Source organism: Salarias fasciatus, chromosome 13 (assembly GCF_902148845.1).
Source record: "Salarias fasciatus chromosome 13, fSalaFa1.1, whole genome shotgun sequence".
Taxonomy (NCBI): Eukaryota; Metazoa; Chordata; class Actinopteri; order Blenniiformes; family Blenniidae; genus Salarias; species Salarias fasciatus.
In genome coordinates, this window is record NC_043757.1 from 7,663,839 (window position 1) to 7,687,858 (window position 24,020).

The following is a 24,020-nucleotide window of genomic DNA, read 5'->3' on the forward strand; positions in this document are numbered from 1 at the left end:
CTGTGTCACTGCTGATGTTAAACTGCTGAACAGTTATTTTCTTTGTAGGTTTCGTGGCTGAGAAACAAACTGTTGGTGTTCAAATCTTTTTTTTTTTCATCTATCCATAAAACATGTTCCAGGACTGCGGTTTGTCCAGGTTCCTCTTTGGTGTTTTACAGTTTTTCTCCTTGGCCCATAAAGCCCCGTCTGCTTCAGTATGCAGTGAAGCGGACTTGTTGAAACTATGAATCCAGACTGTTCCAGGTTGACCTTCAGCTTTTTTGGATGTTTGACGTGGTATTTTTTTTTTTTTTCTGTTCCTACCAACTTTGAAAGACTTCTCTCATCAGCTTTTCTCTTCTCCCTCACATTCAGGGAGCTTATTGATGGTTTGATGCTTGGTAAACTTCCTAACGTTACACACCGTTGAGACCAGGACTCCTGAGGTCTTTGGAGACGGTCTGACGCCCTGTGGAAGTGTTGTGGATGCTAATGAAAGCTCTTCTGAAGTCCAAAGCAACAAGGAGTAACTTTAAAAGTGGAACAATCTGGGTTGTTTTTTATTTTTTAGAGAACTTGTTTGAAACAAGAAAATGATAATCAGCAAAATGTTTGCGCCCATGTGATGCGACTGACTTCCATGTTTTAAAAAGCTCAAAAGACAATAGATTCTGGTTGATTAAAACTTTTGTCTTTTCAGAAAGAATTACTGAATGATACCAAAACACAACTGTCAGTAAGTGCACGTTTGGTTTGGTACCCTTTCACACTTTTCACACTTTCACACTTTGATTCGTTTTTCTTTTTAAACTTTGACAATGTAAGTAAATACATTGTCAATTTAAAAAGTTTTATCCTCAAATTACAAACAGCAAACAGGCTCTGAACATCCTCTACATGTAGGATCATTCATGAGCTCAACTCGAGTTAATTTACTAAAAATGTCACAGATATGAGAAAAGACAAAGAATCCCAACGTTCACTACCGACGGTCCGGACTGCAGGTTTCCTTTTGCTGCATGAGGCTCTAATAAATCCTACAGGCTGGTGTGTGGAAATGAAACCTGTGTACTCTCCCATTGCTCTGATTTACAGTCCTTAGCTCCTGTTCTGGTATACAACCACACCATCTACTGGCCGCCATCATTCAAACACACTCACGCCAGCAAAACAGTAGATGTGTATCTCAAAGGCTTGTAGAATTTATTACAATTTGACGATCATAAACAAAAAGCAGCAGTTACAGAAAAATGTACAAGTCCTATCATTTGTTTTTCTTTTCCTTTTAAAATACTTGTCACGGGGTTGCAAGCGCCGTTGCTTTGCTGGCCCCGTGTTCAGTTTCTGCAACGCTGCTTCGAGTGCGGAGCTTCCTCGGCTCGTCTGTTCGCCGCAGGATGAGGAGGAAGAGCCTCACTAGAGATCGGACTGTTCGTCCGCGGAACACAACTCACCTTCGTTGTGGTAAAAACGGTTTCTGCTCGTAGAAAGAAAGAAGAAAATCCTACACGGGGCGACGACCTCCTGTGGGGCTTGGTGTCGGTCGCGCCGTTTCCCTTTGTAAAACGTGTTTCTATCGGTCGTTGAGAGGCGTGCTGGGTGGAGCGCTGCTTTAAGACTTAGTGATGACGGGTGGAGGTATGGAGCACTTAACACTGTAGGATCTCCTGAGGCCGTGTGGGGGGAGGAGGAGGAGGGGAGCGGCGGGCTGGGAAAGCCGCTCCGGCTCCGGTAACAGAACCACCGCTGTGAATACCAAACCGTACCTGCTGGAGGTGAGCGGGGAGACGTCACGGGCTGCCGTGACGCTGCCGCCGCCGGTGAGCAAACATGTTCGTCAGAACATCAATATACTGCGATTTAAAATGTTTCAACGTGCCTGGTGGAGTCTTAACGGGGGATTGTGGGAAATGTGTTTCAGTCGTGTCACTTCACCAGTGATAAATCATAAATTCATGGGACGCTCGTTTAGGGTGTGTGTGTGTGTGTGCGCGCGCGTGTGTGAAGGGAGGGGGGAATTGAACTCCAGCACCAGGAGGCTCCGACCAGGTCCCGCTTGGCCAGGAGATGAGATGCGTGACGGAGGGGGGCGGAGCTACTGCAGCGAGTGCATGAAGCTGTCCAGGTTGTACTCGGAGTCGTACTGCTGCTGGTCCCACAGCTCTCCCAGGTTGTCCAGCACCGACTTCATGGAGCTCTTCCCCGACGTGGACGGGGACTGCTCCCCCTTCTCCGCCTTCTCGTCCTGAAACACAAGCGAGGGCCGGAGAGACTCCGTTAGACCGCTTCATGTTAAATGGTTTTAAAGATTTCTTTGGTCTGAACTGCATGAAGCCTCGTTTCTGTGTCACCTTATCGAGCGTGAAGAGGTTGAGCAGCTGGTCGGTGCCCATGCTGCCCAGGCCGGTGTTCTCCTGGTTGATGACGGTGTTGGCGATGCTCATCTTGAACTTCTGCAGTCCCATGATCTTCTCCTCCAGCGTGCCTCGAGTGATCAGCCTGTACACGTTCACCACTCGTTTCTGAAGGGAAACCGGGACGGAAACCAGTCAGAGGCGGTGCGTCGACACGAAGCGTCCCGCAGAGAGAGGCGGTACCTGTCCGATCCTGTGGGCGCGATCCATGGCCTGCAGGTCCCTCATGGGGTTCCAGTCGTGTTCCACAAACACCACAGTGTCTGCGCCCGTCAGGTTCAAACCCAGACCTCCAACATGGGTGGTCAGCAGCAGCACGTCGATGGAGGGGTCGTTGTTGAATCTAACGCAGGGAGAGCGAACAAAACGTCAGGCTGACGGACAGACGGCGGGAGGAGAGTTTCCCCCGAGAGGAGAAGCGACTCGCCTGGAAACGATGGAGTGTCGCAGGCCGGCCTGCACGCTGCCGTCCAGCCTCAGGTACGTGACGGAGGGCAGTTTGGGCTTCAGCAGGTCGTGCTCCACGATGTCCAGCATGCTCTTCAGCTGGCAGAAGATGAGCACGCGGTGCTGCGCCACCACCGCCTCCGTGCCGCCCTCCGACCCGCCGCCGCCTCCCAGGCCGCAGTCCAGTAGCAGCTGGAGAGCCCGGGACAGAACGCCGTTAACGTCGCGTCACACTGACCCCGTGACCTCTGACCCTACTTCATCGGTAATCACCTGTTTGAGGGCGGACAGCTTGGGAGCGTGCTGGATGTCCCGCAGGCTGGAGTTCTGACTGGCCAGCTGCTCCGTGATGCGCCGGTGCTCCGGATGCTGAGGCGTCAGGACCAAACTCGGGTGGTTGCACAGCTTCCGGAGGTACTGCAGCGCCTGAGGGAACGCAGAGACGACGGTGACTGGCCGAGCACGAGCTCCGGGATGAGTCACGTGAACGGACGCCAGTCTGGCATCTGTACCTGGAAGACGTGGCCTGTAGCCTTCAGTTTGGGCTTCTCCTCCTCCTCCGCACTGGCCACAGAGATGCTGTCCTCAACGCTGGCTTTGGCCCGAGACTTCGCAAAGTCTTCGTACAGCTGAACCTGCAAGTGTTGAGACGGCGTTACACAGAGAGCCGGTCGCCGTCCACGTCAGCTGCAGCCATCTTTCCACTCCAGCAAGCTGCTGTCAGCAGGAAGAACCAGCAACACCCACCTGGAGAGGACTCAGGTTGCAGTAATAGTCCTGAATTATTTTCGGAGGAAGGTCCTGGAGAACGTCCTCCTTCATCCTCCTCAGAAGGAAAGGCAGGACCTGTCGATGCAGCGCCTCCATGGCCAGGACACCTGCGAGCGTCAGCCATCTTTAATGCAGCTCAGATTATCATCATTAAAACAGTACAAGTAAAGGTTTTTATTTGTTTTGGGATGGTGGAGAGCCAGCTTGCCTGCTTCCTGTTCCCTGGACGAGCTCTTGGCGTCCCGGCTGGCGAGGATAGGCTTCCCGTAGCGAGCGGCAAACTGACGCTCGGTTCCCAGGAAGCCCGGCATGAGGAAGTCGAAGAGGGACCAGAGCTCCAGCACGTTGTTCTGAGGACGGGAGCAGAGGAAGAGAACGTGAACCCACAGATGAACAATCCGCGGCTCCGGGTCCTGACGCCGGGACTCGGTGCTTCACCTGGATGGGCGTTCCCGACAGGATGACTCGGAAGTTGGCGGCTAACTGTTTTATGGCTTTGGAAAGCTTGGTTTTCCCGTTCTTGATGACGTGGCCCTCATCGAGGATACAGTAGTTAAATTTTATATTTCTGAGGAACAAAGGAAAGTTTTTAAATTAAGGAGTTTTTCTTGAAACCGTCGACCACGCCTGCCGGCTCCAGTGCTCACCTAAAGAAGTCGACGTCGTTCCGTACAACATCATAGGAAGCTACGACGAGGTTGTGTTTCTTAACTTGGTGCTGCAGCCTGAAAAGAGGGGAGTTTTCAGTACAGGAGCGGCGATTCGTCCTGGAGGGATAAACGCTGAGCCGTCCTCACCGCATGCGCTCCGTGGGCGGCCCGGTGTAGTGCAGAGGGTTGAGGTACTCTCTGCTGCAGAACTTGCTGACCTCGTCCACCCAGTGGCCGGTCAGAGTGGGAGGACAGACCACCAGGGAGGGCAGCGGGCTGCAGTCCGCCGCCTTGGTCCGGGCGTATTCCTGTGCTCTGAACGACACGATCGACGGGACCAGTCAAACACAGAGTCACAGCCCGGGACGGAATGATCACTGGTCTGATCAGAAACCAGGATCATTTTAATGTCAACAGATGTAAGATAAATATAATGAAATATAAGCTCGCAATGAAGTTTGGTCAAATGGTCTAAATTAAGGGGCCATATTTCAGGGGCCATGTCCAGCTAAATTCCACCTCAAACGTGTTGAACCGGTAGATAGAGCCGTAATAAGCATGAAATTCAAACCACGTCTTTGTTGTGGCAGTGAACATAAGTAGGGAAGAAGTCAATATCATCCCAAAATCCAACAACTAAAAGAAAGAATTGCATGACAAAAATCGAATTTTAATGTCACCCTCTGGTGCAAAACACAGTGAAATATTTAAATTATTGAAAAATAATTGATGTCTTCTGTGATTTACTAATTGGGATGATTGCATAACACTAATGAAACTGGCTGCTACATAAAAACAACTGTTTTGCCGAGACTTGCTCTGCAGAGCACAGGTGAAGTCAAACAGAGAGACTGCCATCGGAGCGGTTTGGACTCGGTACCTGAGGTAGTGGTCGCCTGCCAGGATGCAGATGGACTGCAGCGTCTTTCCCAGCCCCATGTCATCGCACAGGATGCCGTGCAGCTTGTACTTGTTGAGGAAGGACAGCCAGTTCACGCCATCCTGCAGAAAAAGCGCCATAAAACATCGGTTCCATACCTGCATGCACCAAGGCGGGACACTCCCGTCACACAGTGGTTCAAGAAGTGAGAAAGAAAGTTGAGGGGAAAAAACTGATTGCTTGACTAAAACTGACAAGAGACTGAGTAAGTATTCGAGGCGAAGCCGAGTGCCTGAAGGCAGCGAGTTGACCAACAGTAACAAGAACGGCGGCAGCATTTCAAACAGGACGGCTGCTGCGCTCCATTAGAGAGATGGATGGCTGCTCTCTGCTCAACTGCCAGCAGCACACATTGCTCAGAGACTTCCCATCTCTACTCAGGTGCTTTAAATGTACTCCATAAACCATTAGCTGTCGGCGCCTCTGTTGTCTGAGCTGCCTGCAGCAGCAATCAAAGCAAAACACTCTTCCAAGTTTGGCAGATATGAGATTCCACTGGAGGCACGAAGACGGCTCCGAAAAAAAGGGAAAAGGAAAAAAATAAAAAAACTCTGAAGAGTTTCAGAAGTTGCTTGAATGTGTAAAAATGTTTTGAAGCTCACCTGCTGGTACTTCCTGAGCTCGGCTTTGATGGGGACAGGGATCTTGTAGTTCTCCAGTTTCCTGCCGTCGAGCAGCTGCTCCAGGAAGTGGCGCTCTCTGGCCTTCTGGCGCACCAGGTCGGCGGACATGGCGGGGGGGTCGGGGATGCCCGCCTGGCCCCAACAAAACCAGAGAAGCATTCACTAACTGACTCCGACCACTCCAGAGTTTATTAACTTTTCAGGGGGGGTGAGGGTCGTTCCTCTCACCTCCAGAGGCAGCAGGCGGATGAGGGTAGCGAAGCACTGCGTGGCCATGAAGCGGATGCTGTCGCTCGGGTCGCTCATGCGTCCCAGCACCGGTACGACCAGCAGCACAATGTACGGCACGATGCCCACGTCCAGCTGCTCCATGACGCCTGCAGACGCCTCGGTCAAGGAACGCTCCGCACACGGACCACGATCAACTTCCTTCTCATACAAACTAAAACCTTCTTAAAGTGGTAACAAAAGCAAACCAGCATCACTGTGCAGACTTCAGCAGGAGGTCGTTCTGAGGAATTGTGTTGAGTCGGCGTTCTCTCTTAACAGCTTCCCCGGCGTGGGATTTACTTCCTGTCTAGTTAGGAGCATTAAGTCCTGACTGGTGAGCTGAAGGAGTCATTTCTCCAGTGAGTAATGTGAACGTTGAACCTCTTCGCTTCACAGAACTCTTCTTCACTTCTGTTGTTCTATGCATTTCCTGAACTCCATTTCTCTACCGTGTCTTGGGATTATCTACACAGGATACTTTAACATCTAAAAATCATTTATTCTGAAGGATACACGCCAAGGCCTCGATGGCGCCCTCTTGCTTGGTGCAGTCGTCGATGGCGGCTAACCAGGGCAGTACGTGTTCCAGGAAGCTGTTCATGGTCTCCAGGGTGGCGATCTTGCTGAGCACCCCCACACAGCGAGCCGCCATGTGGCGCACCGCTGTGTATGGGTGCTGCAGGCAGGCGAACAGATGGGGGAGATGCTCCAGTAGCTGTGAAATGGGAGGAAAGTCCATTCATTCGACTGCCAAACACAGTCTCAAGCTGCTTCTAAAACATCCTTTTGTAAATCCCTGCTGAAATGATAAACACTGCTAATAAATGAACCTTTACAGACTGAGAAATAAACAGTAAACAACGCGTCACTGCTCAGTCTTCAGGTAATTCAATAACAGTTCAGAGACATGAAATCACACTGATGGCCTTTATACGACAACAACTCAAGTGAAAAGGCCTCATTTTTACATTTTTCATTCCAGAAAAGTTTAATTTTTACATGCCAGTGTTTTGAAGCCAAGGTCGATTTCATGTGTGGCCACTAGTGGGCGCTGTGCTATGTGCGTATGGTTTCATTACAAAAAACAGAACTGTAAACATTGGCAAAAACGTTTTTCCAAAGAGTTGTGTTTTTAGTGCCTCGCTGCCGTGTAAACAATCACACAGAACACAATGAGAGTTTATGGTTTTCCCTTCGGCGGTCTCTGTGGCTCACTGGTCTTACCAGAGATTTGAGCTCGGGCGCCATCGCCGCAGCCGTGACTTCCAGCACTTGCAGAGAGTTGATGAGTTCCTGAGCGGCGGCGTCGCCCTTCTCCAGCTGGACCTGCCGATCTGGAACACCAAACACGCTCAAGCTTAGAACCGACTGCACACAAAGAGACCCCAAGATTTTCTTTGAACTTCTTTAATGATGAAAGCTAAAAGGTCGTCTATGATTCTGACTAATTAGTTTAGAGAGGGCAGATCTATTGATCGAAACATAACACAGTTCTTGTTACTACTTATTATCAGATCTTTTCATTAAAATGGAAAAAAAAACTTGTTAATATAACCTTAAAACTGAAAATTTGATGAAAAGCTGTAGAAATGTGTTATTTTCTGTCCACGAAGCCATCCACATACCGATGCTGTGATTTTCCGCCGCCACTGCTCTCAGCGGTCCCACTGTGGTCTCCCACAGGTACGGCAGAGACTCGGTGAGGTCTGCGCCGAAGTGCCTGGCGACGGTCGTCAGGGAGAACTCCGCCCCTCGCCTCTGGATGAGAAAGGGCTTTTTGCTCTTCAAAAGGAGAACGGATCACCGTCAGTAAACGCAGCCTGGTGACGCCGATGTCAGCTAAATGTGCACGGCGGCGTCCTGCCGTACCTCGTCGGTGTCTGCGTTGATGGTGCTGCCGGGAGGAAGCTCTGTGCTGGGCGGTTTGGGGGCCTTCGGGGCCGGGCCCCTCTTACTGGTGATGGCGAAGGCCGCCTTTTGGTGGCGGTACAGCGTGATGATGCCGCGGGTTTTGTTCACCATGTGCTGCATCCCGTCCTTCTCGAACCCACTTCCTGAAAAGCGGAGGAAACGTGAGAAACGGCCACAAGTCAGCCGTTCACTGTGCGGACGGACGTGAACTAGTCCCACCTTTGGCGTTTTCCTGCGTGGGGGGCACGGGGCAGGCGGACGACGGCGTGGCCGCAGAGTCCACGCAGGCCGAGGCACAGAGGTTCTTGACGATCTTGGGGTTGGGGCACGGCGAGCGCCCGGCACACTGCTGCAGCAGCTTGGCGATAAAAGAGGCGGCGTAACCCTGGATCAGGGTGTTCTCCTCCCTCTTGACGGCCTCCATCAGGGGCCTGATCAGAGGGTTGAGCTTATTGGGAAGCGCCTGCAGATTGATGACGGCGCAGGCCGTGAACATGTGGACACGCAGGTGCAGCTGCTGCCACTCGGTGTTGGTCTCCGTCACGGTCGCTTGAGCCTGCTGCCGCTTGCTGTCCAGCGGCTGCCACTGCTTGGACTTCACATTTAATCCCGCCGTTGACTCTGTGAAGATGGTCGTTACCTAGGAGACGAGCGAAGGGTGTTAATCCCAAAACTGCCAGCTTGAAAAACAAAGAGAGGAAAACATTTGACGTTTGATTCAACACCATGTCAAAACTAACATGTCTCAGTTTTTTGCTGATGATGCCCATGAAATCCACCACCGGTATTTTCAAGATATAAGGGTAGAGCATATTTTATGTCTTAATCATTACTTCAACTGTGTCACAAAACTACTCAATTTAAGCATTTAAATGAAAACTATTATTTGTTTCAAAATACTGAAAAGTGTTTGCAATATACAGAAGAGCAAGCTCATAAATCAGCAGCAGGAGAAAATAAAAATGGCAGCACTTCAGGCTGGAGAGAGAGATGAATCAGTTACACCAGACCACCAAAGACCCTGAGACAAAGTGTAAACCCAAACAATTCATCCTCAGAGAAAAGGAAACCCACCGTTACTGAAAACAAATAAAGTGTGGCTCAGTTATAGAGTGCTATGAAGTTTCTTCAGCTTCTCTTTGTGACTGTATTGAGTGTGGTGAGGGTCGCCTGAGATTACAATGATAAAAAAATAGTTCAATAAAGAAAGCTCGGAATTACTGGACCTGAAAAACATTCTCTAATTCATACATTGATCGAGGTCCTGAAATTAAGGTTATACATCTTAATCTTTCAATTTGCAACAATTATTTGTGTTTTTAAGTCTATTAAACGAGATTTTTAACTTGTCAATGCGGGGTTCACTGAGCTGTCAGGAAAGACTTAAAAATGAGACTTTATGACAATTTGACCACAGGATTGGGCCGGATCAACTCACCAGTTGGTTGGCTTGATCGATGGTGAACACACTACATTTGATGCGGTCCTGAAGATCAATGTGAGCGTCGGCCAGCAGAGAAATCAGCTGCTTGCATTCGTTCTGCATGCGGGTGAAGGGGATGGCGATCTCGTCATAGTAGAGCTGCTCTAACAGGATGGCCTGAAGACGAGGCTGCACCATGGACGACACCACCTGACAGCCCTGCGGCGAGTCAAGGAGATCAGGGGGTTCAGGTGTCGCTTACGCAGCTGCCATTTCAAGTCAAAATGGAAGTTTGGTTGCTTGATATCATCTACTACACTCGCACAACTCAGCTTTACCTTGTGCAAAGAGCCCCACTCGCACAGCACCATAGCCACAGCGATGCGCTGCAGGGCCGACTTGGAGTTGAGGTGGAAGAGCAGCAGCTGACCCAGAGACTCTGCTGGGCGGATCTCCTGGGATGCGGCGTTGAGTTGAGGGTCACAGATACACTGACACAAAGCCCCCAGCAATCTGGATCACAGACAAACAAGGCGACGAACATAAAAAAAAACAGTCCGTGTTGATATTCCGAAGGAGATCGCAGGACTTGAATATTGCAGGTCAGCAGTCAGACGCACCTGGCAGCCATGAGACGGGCGCGGACCACCACGTAGTCCCTTGTTGCTGCGTCGTCTGTCACCGTCTCTGCGCCCGCTATGTACTCCTGAACCGTTTCCTTCACCTGATTGTTCCCTTGGCGTGCCTTTGTGCCAGCCTTATCCTGCTGCATTAACGCAAATATCACAAATTCAAGTATAAACCGCGGCACTGGTAACGCCATCACCTCCACCTTTAGACCCTTCAGCTGGTATCGGCTCACAGAGACACTCTGTCACATTCTAGTGAGGTTAAACGTTCACATCCATTTCGAAAGCTGACGCACAGCTACGTCTACTTGAAATACGTCAAATTTTGCCGCCATCACTTCACAGGACAGAGAATGAAGGCGTGGATAAAGATGGCGCCTCACCTTGGAGCGGGCCTTCACCTCCAGCAGCATGTTGGGGTCGATGGGAATGCGTGAGGCCTGCATCATGAGGCAGAGCCAGGCGCCCATCCACGGACAGCTGGCAGCGACCACGTACTGCTGGGGAGCTTGAGACAGCAGCGCCATCCACACCTGCGCGGAAGGCCTTTCATGAAACGCTACACCCAACCCAACAGTTGTGTTTGGTTCTGATAATCAAACTATCAGAAATTAGAGCCGCACGGCAAACCTTTTGGATCAGTTCCAGGATTTCCTCGCTGCTTTCCAGAATGCAGGATTGGAAGATGTGCCGAAGCATGTCCTGCAGGATGGGATTTATCCACGCTGCGCAACTCTGAGGAGACAAAAATGAAAAGAAACTTCACGAACGCCAAGACTGACAGCTTCATGTCACTGTAATGAAGTGTCCGTGAGCAGAGCACCACACACGAATGTGACAGCAACACAGCCTTCACGTATCATTTGCACACGGAGTATGAATTAGGCTTCATGGCACTTAATAAGTGCTCATGTAAGTAGCTAAATGTTAGTACTCGTCCTTTAAAACCGTGGCATCAGTGCATCCCTAAGTGAAGTAGTTAACCTTGGAAAGATGTCATATCTGATGGGCAAATTTACCTGGTCAGCTTTGGAAAGCAGAGTGAAGAGAGTTTCCAGCGCAGCTCGCCTGACTGAAGATATGGTGTGTCTGAGAAACGGCCACACCCGAGGGACCAGGACAGTCAGAGACTGCTGCATGCTGGAGGGACAGAGAAAGATCGTCACCATAAATACAAAGAAATCATGCAAAACTACCAAGGTAAACTTGACATCTGCAGACTTTACTGTTTGCTTTTATAATAAACAAGCAAACTGGAACTTGATAATTATATATATTATAATTCGGAGTGCGTGCGTGCGTGTGTGTGGTGTATACTTATTGATGGTGTGGTTTTTATTCTTTTGTTTTTATGACTGTTTTTACTGTTCATCACTTTGCGTTGTTTTCATAAATATGAAAAAGTGTTCTACAAATAAAGTTTGATTTGATATATATATGTGTATCTTTTCAAACGAGTGTGATTAAAGTAACTACATAAAAAGCGTAACGACGTCAAAATCCTGAAACGTGGCAGCAGCTGAGGTACCCAAAAAGACAGAAGTTCTGGAGGAAAGAGCTCATAAAGTGACTGTGGTGGAGCAAAATGATTCATCGTTGTCAAATCCTGTGGCGTTAGCGCAGAGTTCAGATCAGGAATGAGCAACTTCAAACAGTGTGGAGGACCAAAGAAATGTCATTCCCATGACTAGGCAGGCCAGACAGTGACTCAGCATAACGTCAAGGAAGTCTATATTTGCTGTAAATCCATTAGATCAAGATGAACAAATGTGCTGTTATCCCACATAAAAATACATGGACTTATAAAGTAATCTGGATATTTCTGTGAAAGTACTATTTCTCAGATCATTAAACTAGTGGAAGAGATGATGATGATGGTGATGATGATGATGAGATGCTTGTAGGAAACTGACCTGCACTGTCTGACTTGAGGATAGGTGAGCAGCGAGGACAACAAAGTCATAATACTGTTGGTGGATGCTGTGAGGTCGTCCAGGTCCAGCAGAGCGTCCCAGAGTGTGTTCACTATGAACGGAACCTGGAAGGAGGCAAATTAAAGAAAAGATCATTAGATTTGGAACCATAACAGTATCAGACACCCAAAAATGCAACAGGAGTTTTGCTTTTTCCACTTGAATATTTTGCCCTTTGGAATAACTCCATGCAGGTGATTCCCCTCAATACAGACCCTGCTGGGCAGCAGCTGCACCAAGCCGTCCACCACCGGTATGAGTGCTGCAGCTGCCACGGCGCGGACATCATCATCCAGGTCCTGTAGGCCCTCCGTGACGGCAGGAAGCACCCGGGGGAGCAAAACAGCAATCAAGTCCTGAGGTGCACAGGATCAAACAGGTGGAAATCAGCTTGGATGTAAAGCAGGCTCTTCAAAGTGACACATCTGCAGAAGGAGCACATATGTTTCCAGATGGAAAGAACCTTTTCTCCACCTCAACACTTTATATCTATGACCAGATGGCGTCCGACTCAAACAGGCTTCCTGAACGCTTCGTCGTGAGGCCGGCGGTACCTGACGGACAGCCAGGGCATATTTGATCCCCAGCAGGCCCCCGTGGCGGACCTCCCACTGGTCCTCCTTCAGCAGCTTCAGCAGGACGTCCACCGTCATGGAAACACCCGTTTGGTTCATGTGGCGGAGCGCCACGCCGAGCGTCTGGGCGCACGTCTCCCTGACGGGAGCCACAACCTGCCGAGGAGAAAGGCAGTGGAAACACAGGCTCGTTTCACCTGCGGTGCTCAGTTTACCAACAAACCCAGAGGGCAGTGGTCCAGTGTGGAATAGCGGGGACTATAAATCAAAGTGACTGCTGCCAGATTACACACTACAGCAGGGGTGTCAGACACGGTTCAGCTCAGGGGCCACATGCAGTATGATTTACTCTTCAGTGTGTCCAAGCAGTCAAGTAGTGCCATAATAATCTTTAAATCCAAACTTTTAAGCAGTGCAGAGAATATGTGACGGAAATGTATATATTTTCACTAAACCAACAGTTACTACAGAAGATGACTGCAAACTCAACATGAGGCCAATTTTACTAAAACCTTCTAGTGGGAAATATAGTGAATGAATTGACATGAATTGAAATCAATTTTCATAAAGAAAAATTACTTCTTTTTATTAACAACAATAGATGCAAATGGATTATAATCATCTTAAATGTTACTTTTTGAACTCCTTATGTTTTGAGATACAAATGCTTTCTCTGGAAACATGAAGCACACTGAAGAGGAAGAAAGGCAGAGCTCTCAATACTGAAAAAAAAAAAAAAAAAAAAAAAAAAAGATGTGGGTGCACATTTTAATTGTGATGCCAGAGTGACAATAATTGAAAAAAGAAACCCATTATGTCCTACTTAATCACGCCAAAGCACGGAACTGCAATTTGGTAGAAAAACACTACAAAAAAAATCTAACACAGTGAGAATAGGTGGCAGAATCACGCCCACACTAAATGACAGTGTGGAGAGACGAGGCAAGGTTAATTAAAAACGGTTCCTCTGTGAAAAATGACACCAACACAGTGAATCACGTCTCTCTTTTACACATTTTCTCACTCATTTTTACAGAACACGCTAAGAGAAGCATGTCAGGTGGTTTTACCTCGTCAGAGACAAAGTCTCCAAAGCGGTCCAGAGCGAAGACGCAGAGCAGCCGGATGACCAGATCCTCGATCCACTCCTGATGCTGCCGGGACATCTGGAACAGATGGCCGCCGCGGCGGGCGTCAGGTCTGATGCTCAGGATGAAGACCCAGGGGGCCGAGGGGAGGGGTTTCCATGTACCTGCTCTGCGGTGCTTCCCACCAGCTTCCCGCCCTCCGCGCCGTGGGACTTGAGGATCTCTCGAAGGCCCGTCCCTGCACCGTGACGAACCTAAAACAATCACATCCAGAAATCCCACAAGATCATTCTAAACTAATATTTCACACATTTTAACCGTATGGTTGATTCTTTTTTTACCTCCCAGGAAGGGTTGAACAGATCATTGCAGAGTTCTTCACAGAAGCTCTCCAGAGGCCACTCGTGAGTCTAACGGGACAGCAGAGCGCTCATTCATCATTATCGCTCAAATTAGGGTAACTACCTCATGTTGTGATTTAAACAAGACATCAATGATTTACGCAGTCATTTACTCCGGGCTTACCTCCTCTAACAGGCCGGAGTTGTCTGGGACGTTGTCGATTAAGACTTTATGCTCCGTTGCCGGTTGGTCAATAACCACATTGGCAGTTTTTCTTCGCTTCTCTTCGGGCTCACCCTCAAAACTGTCGTTGCTGAAGTTTCAAGAGAATAAATCTGTTTCACTGAAATGCTAATTGCAACTACATGGCACAGCAGTCTTCCACCGACCATGAAGCGGTTTCTTTTTCTACCTTTGGCACGTCTTTTCAGAACACATCATTTAAAGTGTCTGGACATCGTTTCCTGACTCGCCTCTTTTCGTTGGGATCCATGTCTCTGGATCGCTGCTTTGCCACCAGTTTCGCCATCCTCTTGGCTTTATTTTTCTGACGGCTGCTCATGCCGGGCCGGAACTCGGTGTCGATCAGTTCAGCAGCCTGAATGGTCTAAAGACAAAACAGCAAAGTTGTTTATACAGTCTGTAACATCACAAAGACAACAGTTACTCACAACTTCCATGATGAAGCAGGCAGGAGGAAGATTTTTCCCCTTAAAGTGCTTCACTTAAATACAACGCCAGTTCATCGAGGTATGATACATGGTCCCTCCAAGTCATTTTTACGCTGTACGGTTGACTTTCTGCAGACACTAAATCAAGCACAATTCTGCAAGTTTCAACAAAAAACGCCCATGTGGCATAAACACTCAATGAGGAATGACTTTTGGCATAAATTGGCAGAGAAAAGAACGACTCGCTGTGAAGGCAGAAGAGTCGACACGGCCGAGAATAATTCACCACAGCTTTCTGAGTAGACATCTTGTGGCGTTTCTAAAGGTTTACAGTAAAAGAACATCTGGGAAGAGGAGCTGTGCAGTGACACAAGCCATCGTCTTGCCTCTTTTTAAAAATTAGTACAATATATTGGAAAATAGCCAGTTAAGTCGGGTGAGCTTAACCATAATGAACCGCAGAGGGAAGCTCTTCAACTTTATGTCACCCCTCAGATAAGCAGCCCCCTTCATTTTGTGAAGCATTTGTCTGTCTCCAACTTTAAAGCCGGATGTAACATCACTTCCTGTTTCATTCTCATGCTGCCTGAAAGTAAACAATAGTGTATCTCTTGTTGTGGTTTCCAACAGTCTCAGAAACATTCGACAGACTTAGCAAGCACTGAAAGGTCAAACGCATCTCTGAAGTCCTGAAATGTGAAAGTATGGTTAGTTAATAACGACGACTCGATAATCACTCAAAAAAGCCCGTCTTGACTCACCACATGATTGCGGGAGCTGGACGCAGCTGTGGTTTTACTTCCAAGGGTTTTGAGCCCGCTGGCTTGGCACGTGTAGTCCAGGTCCTCGTCGTTGAACAGCTCCTCCGTGTCCATACCGATGGCAGCACCCATGTCCAGGCCCAGCTTCTTCTGAAGGAGCTTCCTCTGGCGGGCCAAGCGCTCTTTGGGGTCCATCTCTCCTGAGACCAAAGCAAAGGGAGCCAGCATGGAAACTTAAGACGGTGCGTTCACTGTGGGCATTCTTACAAACACTATAGTCATAAACAGATGGTCTAAGCATCCACAAGTTCAGAGATTCGGAACCCGTTTAAACAACAGCCACTGAAAATGCAATTTTTTTTTTCATTACAAAAGCAAAGAAAGCCACCAACTGGGAGCCTGGCATACTAACTACATCGTCTGTAGCGTTTCCGCTGCCGTTGTGTAAACGGACGTCGCGTTCAGAACATTACTGTGAGAACGCTGCCTTCTACAAACCAGTTTTGTCATCCTGGAGCTCGAACTCGGCCCCAGCAGATCCCAGCAGAGACGCTCCGTGTTTGAGGAGGCGCGAGATGTCGAAGTGACAGAAGCTCAGCCGGTCACAGGAGGAGTCCTCTGGAGAAAGGTCCTCACAGGACTCTAGGGAAAACAACACACCTCACGTTAACACTTGATAAATCTTCTAAGACCGACCCTGCACCGTGCACACAAAGGACCGATTCTAAAACGCTGCACCGATCCTGTAGCTGATGGGCTACATTGTGTGAGCAAGTGTTTCTTCGTATATTAACCTGCAGAGTGATTTTACAGAATACGAAATGACATTAACAAATGATTCATCTCCAGGATGTTCTGCTGTATGAGATCCAAAGAAGTGGAGTGTATGAAACACGTCAGCATCAATTCAGGTTCAGCAGTGACAAGGACTTCCAGACGTCTGCAGTAAAACTAATAATTGTCACTTATTGTTTCCAGTTATCTTGTACGCTGTCATGTACTTCATTGGAAACCTTCACAGGATGGAGTGAAACATGCCGTTGACAGGATTGGATACACTACAGACCAAAAAGCTTTTAAGGCATCAGTCTGGATACTTTTCTCTTTATTCTGATTTAATTCTCATCTCTCCACAAGCAGTTCACTGGAAATAAACATCGCTATTCTTGTGAATTGCTGTACATTTAGAAAACCATCTGGAATTGTTAACCTTCTCAGCTCACACTTACTCCAGACACACGTGGTTTATCCGGTAGTTTTGCGCGGCACATCCACCCTGCGCACAGACCAAAAACTCTGCGACATGTTTGACTTTTAAATGTTTTGAATGTCGTTCTCATGACTCCACTTCTTCAAACATGGTACTGGAAACAGTGCAAGTTATTGTTGGATTGTTTTCACTTTTCAGTTTTGAAATTGAGTCACTGTGTTGCTGCAGTGGAGTTTCAGGATTTAGGATTGAATTTTTGTTTTTAACATTAGAAAAAGGGATTGTGTTAAGCATACAATAGTTGTGATGTTTCAATGCTTTATTTATGCTTTATTAAGCCCTAAAGTGATGAAAGTACTGCCGATTTGATACCATAACATGAAATGTAAGCATTTTTATCAACATGATCTCAAAAAAAAATTAACGTAACTGACAAAAGCAGTTATATCACAATACATTTCTCATAGGAACTTGTAATTATTGTTGAATTTGTGCCACTAAATGATTGGATTTCCCTGAAGCAGCGCCTCAGTAGCAGGTAAAGTAGTCTGCACATCTGATTGCCTTCATGCATTACGACTAAACAATTCTGAACATTAGTGGCCTGAACATTTTTATCAGCACTGTTGACTTCTGTCTACAAAAAAAAAAAACACTGTTGGAGATTATGACTCACAAAAGTGTAGTAAATTTTACAAGTTCACCTTCTTTAGGTCTGGGAGAAGGGTTCCACTCGGGAATATTCTTCACAATGGCTTCCACAGCTTGGCCTGCTGCTATTCGAGTATCCCAGTTGGGACTCCTTAGATAAGTCAAAACCTTAGGATTTAACAGAACAACATTTAGTTCACCAGAATATTAAATTATAAGATGTCCAAAGAGAAAAGAGCAGACACAAAACAATGTGTGAAGAGAAAGCAACATAAGCTGTGCCTGAAACACAAGTTACAGTCCAGTACAATCCTAATATGTACTGCAATTTTGCACGGACATGGGAATGGGGAGCTCTACTGTCTGATGAAAGAATGTAAGAACAAAGCTATTACATGCACACACCTTAGACAACAGGTTATTGAGCTCATGTGGGTGCAGTTTGACCACTTCTCCAAGCTGCTGGGCCGCTGCTTTCCTGGTTACAGGTGTTGTTCCAGTGTCAAGCAGGATAAACAAACGATCAAGTCTACGGAGAACAAAAGAAGGTCATCAGAAACATAATGGACTGCTGCACATGCACAGCATGAAAGGAAAAAATAAACTAATGTGACAGAACTTTTTTTTTTTGGTTCTGGAGATCAAGAATATTAGAACAAGAGACACGATTTTCCTTCACCAGCTATGCATGAAGGCAAGTGCCTAACAAGCCCTGTCTGTCACCATGTTCATTAGCAGTCTATTAATATAGAGGAGTGGATTAGAGACATACAGGGTGTGACCCCGAGTAACCACACTTAATCTGGTCTGCAGACGAGTGTGTACAGTGGTGCACAAAAAAGACCACTGACACCACGTGGAGTGAAACCAATCACAGGGTGAGGGGCTGAACATGCACCCCGAGATTGCAGTGCATTGTCGAAGTGGTGCAGGAATCAAGATCGATGTGCAAACAACCACCTAACATCCTGTTCTGACATAACTGGATCGCTATCCAATGTCACTGTCCAGGTTAACCGAGAGGTAATCCCCTTAGAGAGCCACAAAACAAAGATCATGTATGTTTGCAGACCAGCTCTTTAAACTCCACTGCATCGTTAGTTAACCTGCAAACAGAGGGGATATTCTGTATAACTAAGAGTGGGAAATTAACTTTAATTAACGTATTGTAGATGCATGGCGATGCTCCCACTGGGCCAACATAGCGTTAGACTGTGCTAATCTTAATCAGACTATAATCTACCAACTCCAAACGCTAGCAGGTGTTAGCAATTCAGCTAGCTAATTGTTACGGGGAAGTCGAAATAAGCAGAGCTGCTGCAGGAATTTCGCACCTCGATACAGCCATGGCCACTTTTACTATCGTCCCACATTCAACAGGCAGGCGGTGACCGGAGACGCTCCCTCGGAAGCCGTCTGGCGTGTCGGCATGAGCCGGTTAGCGGCCGCGGCTAGCTCGTCGAGGCCCGGGCTGTGGAGCGCTCCGGACCGGCCCGAAGGAGAGCGACTTCAACACCGTTCCATGGCTTCAAAGTTCTCCCCGACGTCCCTCCGCTTTTCCTCTTCCACCAAATACCACCACCCCGAAGCCCGGTTTATCCCTCAGAGCTCCTCGCAGATAAATATTTCAACCTGATGAGGTTTAAAGAGTTATTTAGTTGCACGCTGAGGGCGGCCCAGAAGACTGTTTTTATATGAGGAGCCATCTTGCATTTATTCCTTCCTCCAGAGCGGCCGGACGCTGATTGGCTGCGAGCGCCCGCGAGAGCCAATCCGGAGGCGCGTTAAAAGAGGAAACGAATGGAGAGAAAAAAAAGGGAATTGTTTCTTTCTTTCTTTTTTTTTTAACGTGATCGGAAACGTTGTAGCACAGTATGTGGTTGTATTGGATTTGTAGCAACAGTGTATTCTAAATGTACAGCTCCAAACCTTAAGAAGACTATTGTATGTCCTCCAAATGGAAATAATGGCTGCTGAGACAACCAGAGGAAAAGGATGCACTTGGGCCCTGAGCTGCATGAGGCCCCCGTTGAGGCCTGACATTTGATCATATTATTTATATGCTCAAACATTTTTAAATAGTTACTGTCTGCAACAACAATACGCCACAAATCCCTCTTCTCGTTGTTGTGTAGTGGTTGTCCCTCTGAGACACATGAATCATGATATCTGTTTCAGATTTGATGGGTTTTTTTTGTTGTTGTTTTTTTTTAAAATTTATGTCACCACAGAGGTCAATTGTGAGCCAGTCCCAGTGAACAATGAAGACATGGTCAAAAAGCAGTGAGGAGACACAGAAAGAAGCTAAAAGCAAGTGCAGTGATCCATCATTATTAGTTGTATGGTATTTGTGAAAGAGGAGAGTGGAATAAATGTTGAAAGTTGTAAGGTGTATTGCAGATTATTCCAGTCATTTGCAGCAGAAAACTGAAATGAGCAGCAACTAAAGGCGGCATACAGGCTTTGGATGTGACCAGACTGATATCTGAAACATAATCTGAGTTTGGGAGAACTGTCATTTTAACCAGAAATTGTTTGGAGGAATGGGAGGATGAGGATTTGATGCAGTAAAGAAAAGCAAGAGGGGATTTTACTTTGTTGGGTTTAAAATGTGAACTCACTGTTACGATACTTAGAGCTTTCAGTGTCTCATCACTATCAACAACACAGCTTAAAACCTGTCAGAATGCAACAACAATCCCTCTAATAGGGCTCCTGCCTGCCGCTACACTGAAAACGCTTTAAGAATGACGTGCACTCATCCATCTGAATGTGACCTATTCCCATGTTCTTAATTTTTTTGATTTATATGGTCAACAGCCACATTGAGGTGCTCTGGGGGTCAAGGGTCTTGCAGAGGGAGCCACAATGGTGTCCCGTTTAATATAGGATTTGAACTTACACAATTTGAAGCCCACCTCTGTAGCCTCTGAGCCATCGCTGCTCCTCAATCTGGGTATGTGAAACAAAACAAGAAGTGATAGAATAACTTATATTAAAAATAGCCATTGTTAGGAATGATATTTATGGAATGATATTTATTGTTACATTTGTTGTTGTTACATTGTCACATGCCATCTGTAGCTTTTCTGACCACACTTCCACTTTCATAAAAACATTTTAAACTTTGTATACAGTAAAAAAAAAACAAACTTCTGCTTCTTAAAGGACATCCTGCTGGAGACCCTGTCTCCTTAACACCCCCACTGACTGTACTCCTAAAGTCAATCAGATACTGTGTATACAAATGCAGTGTAATGGTTATCATTCGTGTGTCATCATGAAAAAGTTCAAATCTCGGTTGAGTAATCTGTAGTGAGGTTGCATTTTCTCCCTGTGCATGCAGAAGTTTCCTCCTGTGCTTCAGAAACGTGCAGTGTGTTTCTCTGTGTTGGCCCTGTGATGAAATGGTGACCTGATGAGTGTCTAACCTGCCCTCACCAACTCTTAGCTGTATGAATTACAGCGTATTTGTGTGTCTGGAAACATCACCCCAAACTCAGAGATGTACCTCTAATGAGATTGTATATGATTAAAAAAGTTCTATAAATGTTACGTCAGAATTTTTGTTTTTGTTGTTGAAAGTTTTTGAGAATCTGAAACAACAGCAGATTAATTGCATGTTTTGCTTGACTTTTTATAAAAGCTAAACATTGCCAGTGGAAAGCAAGTTAACACATCACAACCCTTAACCTACCTCCTCATATTTGCACACTAGTTGTGCTGTTGACCTCAATTTGGATTCAAGAATGGACATTTCTCATGTGGGATTTCTGGGACCTCCATCTTGGCTTATTGTGTCTGACAGTTAGTCTGTTTTTTTCTAAGGAAAACCCCACCGAATGAGATTTTCACAGATGGTTACATCTCCACAGAATGCACAAAGTTTACGTCATTGTTCAGCCTCCTTCTTGAAGTTGTCTTTAAATATCAAGAGATGACCAGGATTGATTTAGTTTAAAGACACCTTGTTAAATGTTGCGTCTCCGGATGCCTTTGTGGTGATTTCTTTCCACTGTGTGATTTTACCACAAATTCCTGTCTGTTAGTGTGTATTACAAATAATGTTACTCACTAACTTGTAATAATATATTTTTTAACTTTCAGACATAGAAAGGGCTGCGCTAGTTTCAGCTCTATGAAGACAAACCACTGATTCTGTCTTTTAATTAAGTGGTTAAAAACACTGTGTTGTTTGCCCTGATAAACTCAAAAAGATTTATTGATCTGTTTATAACAACTTTAAAAGTTCTTGTGATACTGGGCCTTCATCAGAGTTTCTAGTGAATATTCATATACACGTTTCACTGAGTGATTCATCAGCCCTGATCATGGAAAGTGGTGCGTTACCTGTTTAACTGCTATGAGAGAGTGTTGAGGTCAACACAGAAACATCCCCATCTTTTACAGATAACGCTGCTTGTTCTGCAAGTCCTTTCTCATTCCATTGTGTAGCTTTTGGACAAACACGACTACTTGGTTTTCCATTCTGCTTATGCTCTATGGATAATCCTTCCCCATCACGTCTGCAGCAAGTGGATTTATGTCTGTATGCTTGTTGCGCTCTGTCTCCAACCTTTCCTTTTCTCCCTAACCCCAACCAGAGCAGCAGAATGTCTACAGCTCTGAGTGTGGCTCTGCAGGTTTCTTCCTGTTTAAAGATAATTTTTACTCAGGAGCAAATTTGAATAGGTTCAATTCAAGTGAATTGTCAATAAGGATAAGGCTGATGTTCATATCACGGTCAGAAATGTTTCATGCTGCTGTCAAGAGGATGTTTAAGAAGTGGGAGCAATCATACAATACACACAAAGAGTAACACTTGTCTCTGTATGTTATTCCCACGGGCTCTTCTTCTCCACAGCTCTGTGTGTTTGCTTTTAGTAATTCCCTGCAGTTCCTTCACCCTCTGAGATCCAGGTTACACTCTACTCTCAGTCATCGTTGGTGAGGATTTAATCCAGCTTTTGGGAAACTTTTGGGAGTTAGAGAAAGCTGGGGTATCATCAACGGCCAAGATGCAAAAGCTTTCTTTAGATCTGCAATTGTTCAACCAGGAAGCATTTGAGAGCGGAACTAAGATCCATGGAAAACAATACTTCATCACAGGAATATTCTGCTTTTCACATCAGTAGGTTTGGGTTTAAAAACTCTTCTGTGCGCCTCACCGTCTGAACCGTAAAGCAGGAGAGGACATGACTTTATCAGGAACCTTTCCTGAGTTCATCCTCATCGTTTTTCACAGTTACGGGCTTCTTCTTCTTTCTTTGAAGTTTGGGTTTCCTGGAAGAGAATTCCTTATAATCAGCCATAAATATAGTATGACCTCTGCTGTCTGAAGGTCAGTTCATGATTTAAGAACTGGATTTAAATCCCCAACTGGACACGTCACGGGAAACAGGCTTTTGTTTGAGTCAACACATCAGAACTGCTGCTCTAAAGTCTGCGGTTGATCTGAAATCACTCATAGTTCACACAAGGAACAATGCAACGTGCACAACGTGCACAACGTGCACAACGTGCACGTGCGCTCACACACAGACAGGATGAAGCTGCATGTGACCTCGTACACACGCATTGCGGACAGTACCACCAGTATCACTGCATTGAGTGGCTGCTGTGAATTTAGGAGGATTTCATCACATAATGGACATCCGGGCTGTTTTCAGAATTTTTGTTATGAAACTGTTATGCAACGTCTAAAATAAGAACAGGGCAGCGCAGCTTCAAGTGCGTTGTGTGCTCACATTATATTGCTGTAAACCCTGTCTTACGCATCTATTAAAAAAAAAAAGTCTAACCAGACCGTAATGGATGGAAGCTGTCATTTTGAGTCTGAGGGAAAACTTTTTTTTTTTTTACAGCATAAACTGATTTTAAGTTTTGTGGTACAAAATCAAACCCTTTTCTTCTCTGCTTCCCATAGAAACTACATCACAAATGAGAATGCTTTCTGAGGTGCACCATGACACCCTTGGTGGAGGCGACATTGCCACCTACCTTCGTCCTCCCCACACCTTCTTTTGCTCGACGCGGGTGAAAATGAAGCAAACCGTCAGACGTCGAGTGAGGCTGGTGGCTTGCAGAAAACGCAGCAGCACCTCATACTGAGCATTTATTTTAGAACTGGCAGTGAATCACATCCTGTTTAAAACCCGATCTGTGTTTCACAGAAACGGCATGAAACAGGGTTAAAAATAGACAAACCTTCACAATCAAAACGCCAGAAGGAAAAAAAAAAGGATTTTTTCTCCCATTAGATTGTACTGGACGTTGGTTTCCTAAGCTGTGCTAGAGGGAAGATAAAACCTCCAGAGCACAGAGTGAACACCCATCAAACAGAAGCTACAGATGTTTACCAGATTTCCAAAGAGCTACACGTAACACATCAGACGTCCATCTTTCCAAAAGAAAAACATAACAAAACAGCAGTGACACACTGAATTCATGTTGGATTTGTATTGACCGATCGACTGAGTCTGACTGAGAGTGAGCAGAATGGATCATATGAGGATGGAGTAGAGCAGAGGTGAGAATATGGGAGAGATGACAGGTCGATGTCTGTCATCTCTCCTCACTGGCCTTCCACTGTCCTCAGCAAGATGAGACGACCGAAGATTCCTTTTAAAAGTTAGAGCATCTTTAATATGTCTTAAGAATATGTGGCTTAGCATTCAATTCTTTTTTGT

General features: G+C 46.4%; 1 protein-coding gene across 2 annotated transcripts; it reads right to left on the bottom strand.

Annotated features, from left to right (window-relative positions):
* Window positions 1-1,162: 1,162 nt before the first annotated feature.
* Window positions 1,163-19,030, bottom strand: LOC115399885 (TATA-binding protein-associated factor 172-like). Of its 2 annotated transcripts, none has more exons than XM_030107560.1 (38): window positions 18,666-19,030; window positions 17,737-17,860; window positions 17,385-17,499; window positions 15,969-16,112; window positions 15,471-15,670; window positions 14,512-14,645; window positions 14,222-14,351; window positions 14,038-14,106; window positions 13,861-13,950; window positions 13,679-13,774; window positions 12,588-12,764; window positions 12,249-12,389; window positions 11,974-12,098; window positions 11,080-11,200; window positions 10,691-10,795; window positions 10,444-10,593; window positions 10,052-10,194; window positions 9,770-9,944; window positions 9,447-9,650; window positions 8,228-8,648; window positions 7,967-8,151; window positions 7,723-7,879; window positions 7,322-7,431; window positions 6,611-6,812; window positions 6,056-6,204; window positions 5,807-5,959; window positions 5,145-5,266; window positions 4,412-4,579; window positions 4,262-4,339; window positions 4,053-4,182; window positions 3,823-3,964; window positions 3,591-3,721; window positions 3,356-3,478; window positions 3,117-3,269; window positions 2,824-3,035; window positions 2,580-2,739; window positions 2,334-2,504; window positions 1,163-2,227 (listed from the first exon to the last, which is right to left on the bottom strand). In XM_030107560.1, the coding sequence occupies exons 1-38, from the start codon at window positions 18,677-18,679 to the stop codon at window positions 2,078-2,080; spliced, it is 5,574 nt and encodes a 1,857-aa protein (XP_029963420.1). In that variant the 5' UTR covers window positions 18,680-19,030; the 3' UTR covers window positions 1,163-2,077. The 2 variants fall into 2 exon arrangements, with proteins under 2 accessions (XP_029963420.1, XP_029963419.1); XM_030107559.1 differs by having other exon boundaries at window positions 10,052-10,197.
* Window positions 19,031-24,020: the final 4,990 nt, after the last annotated feature.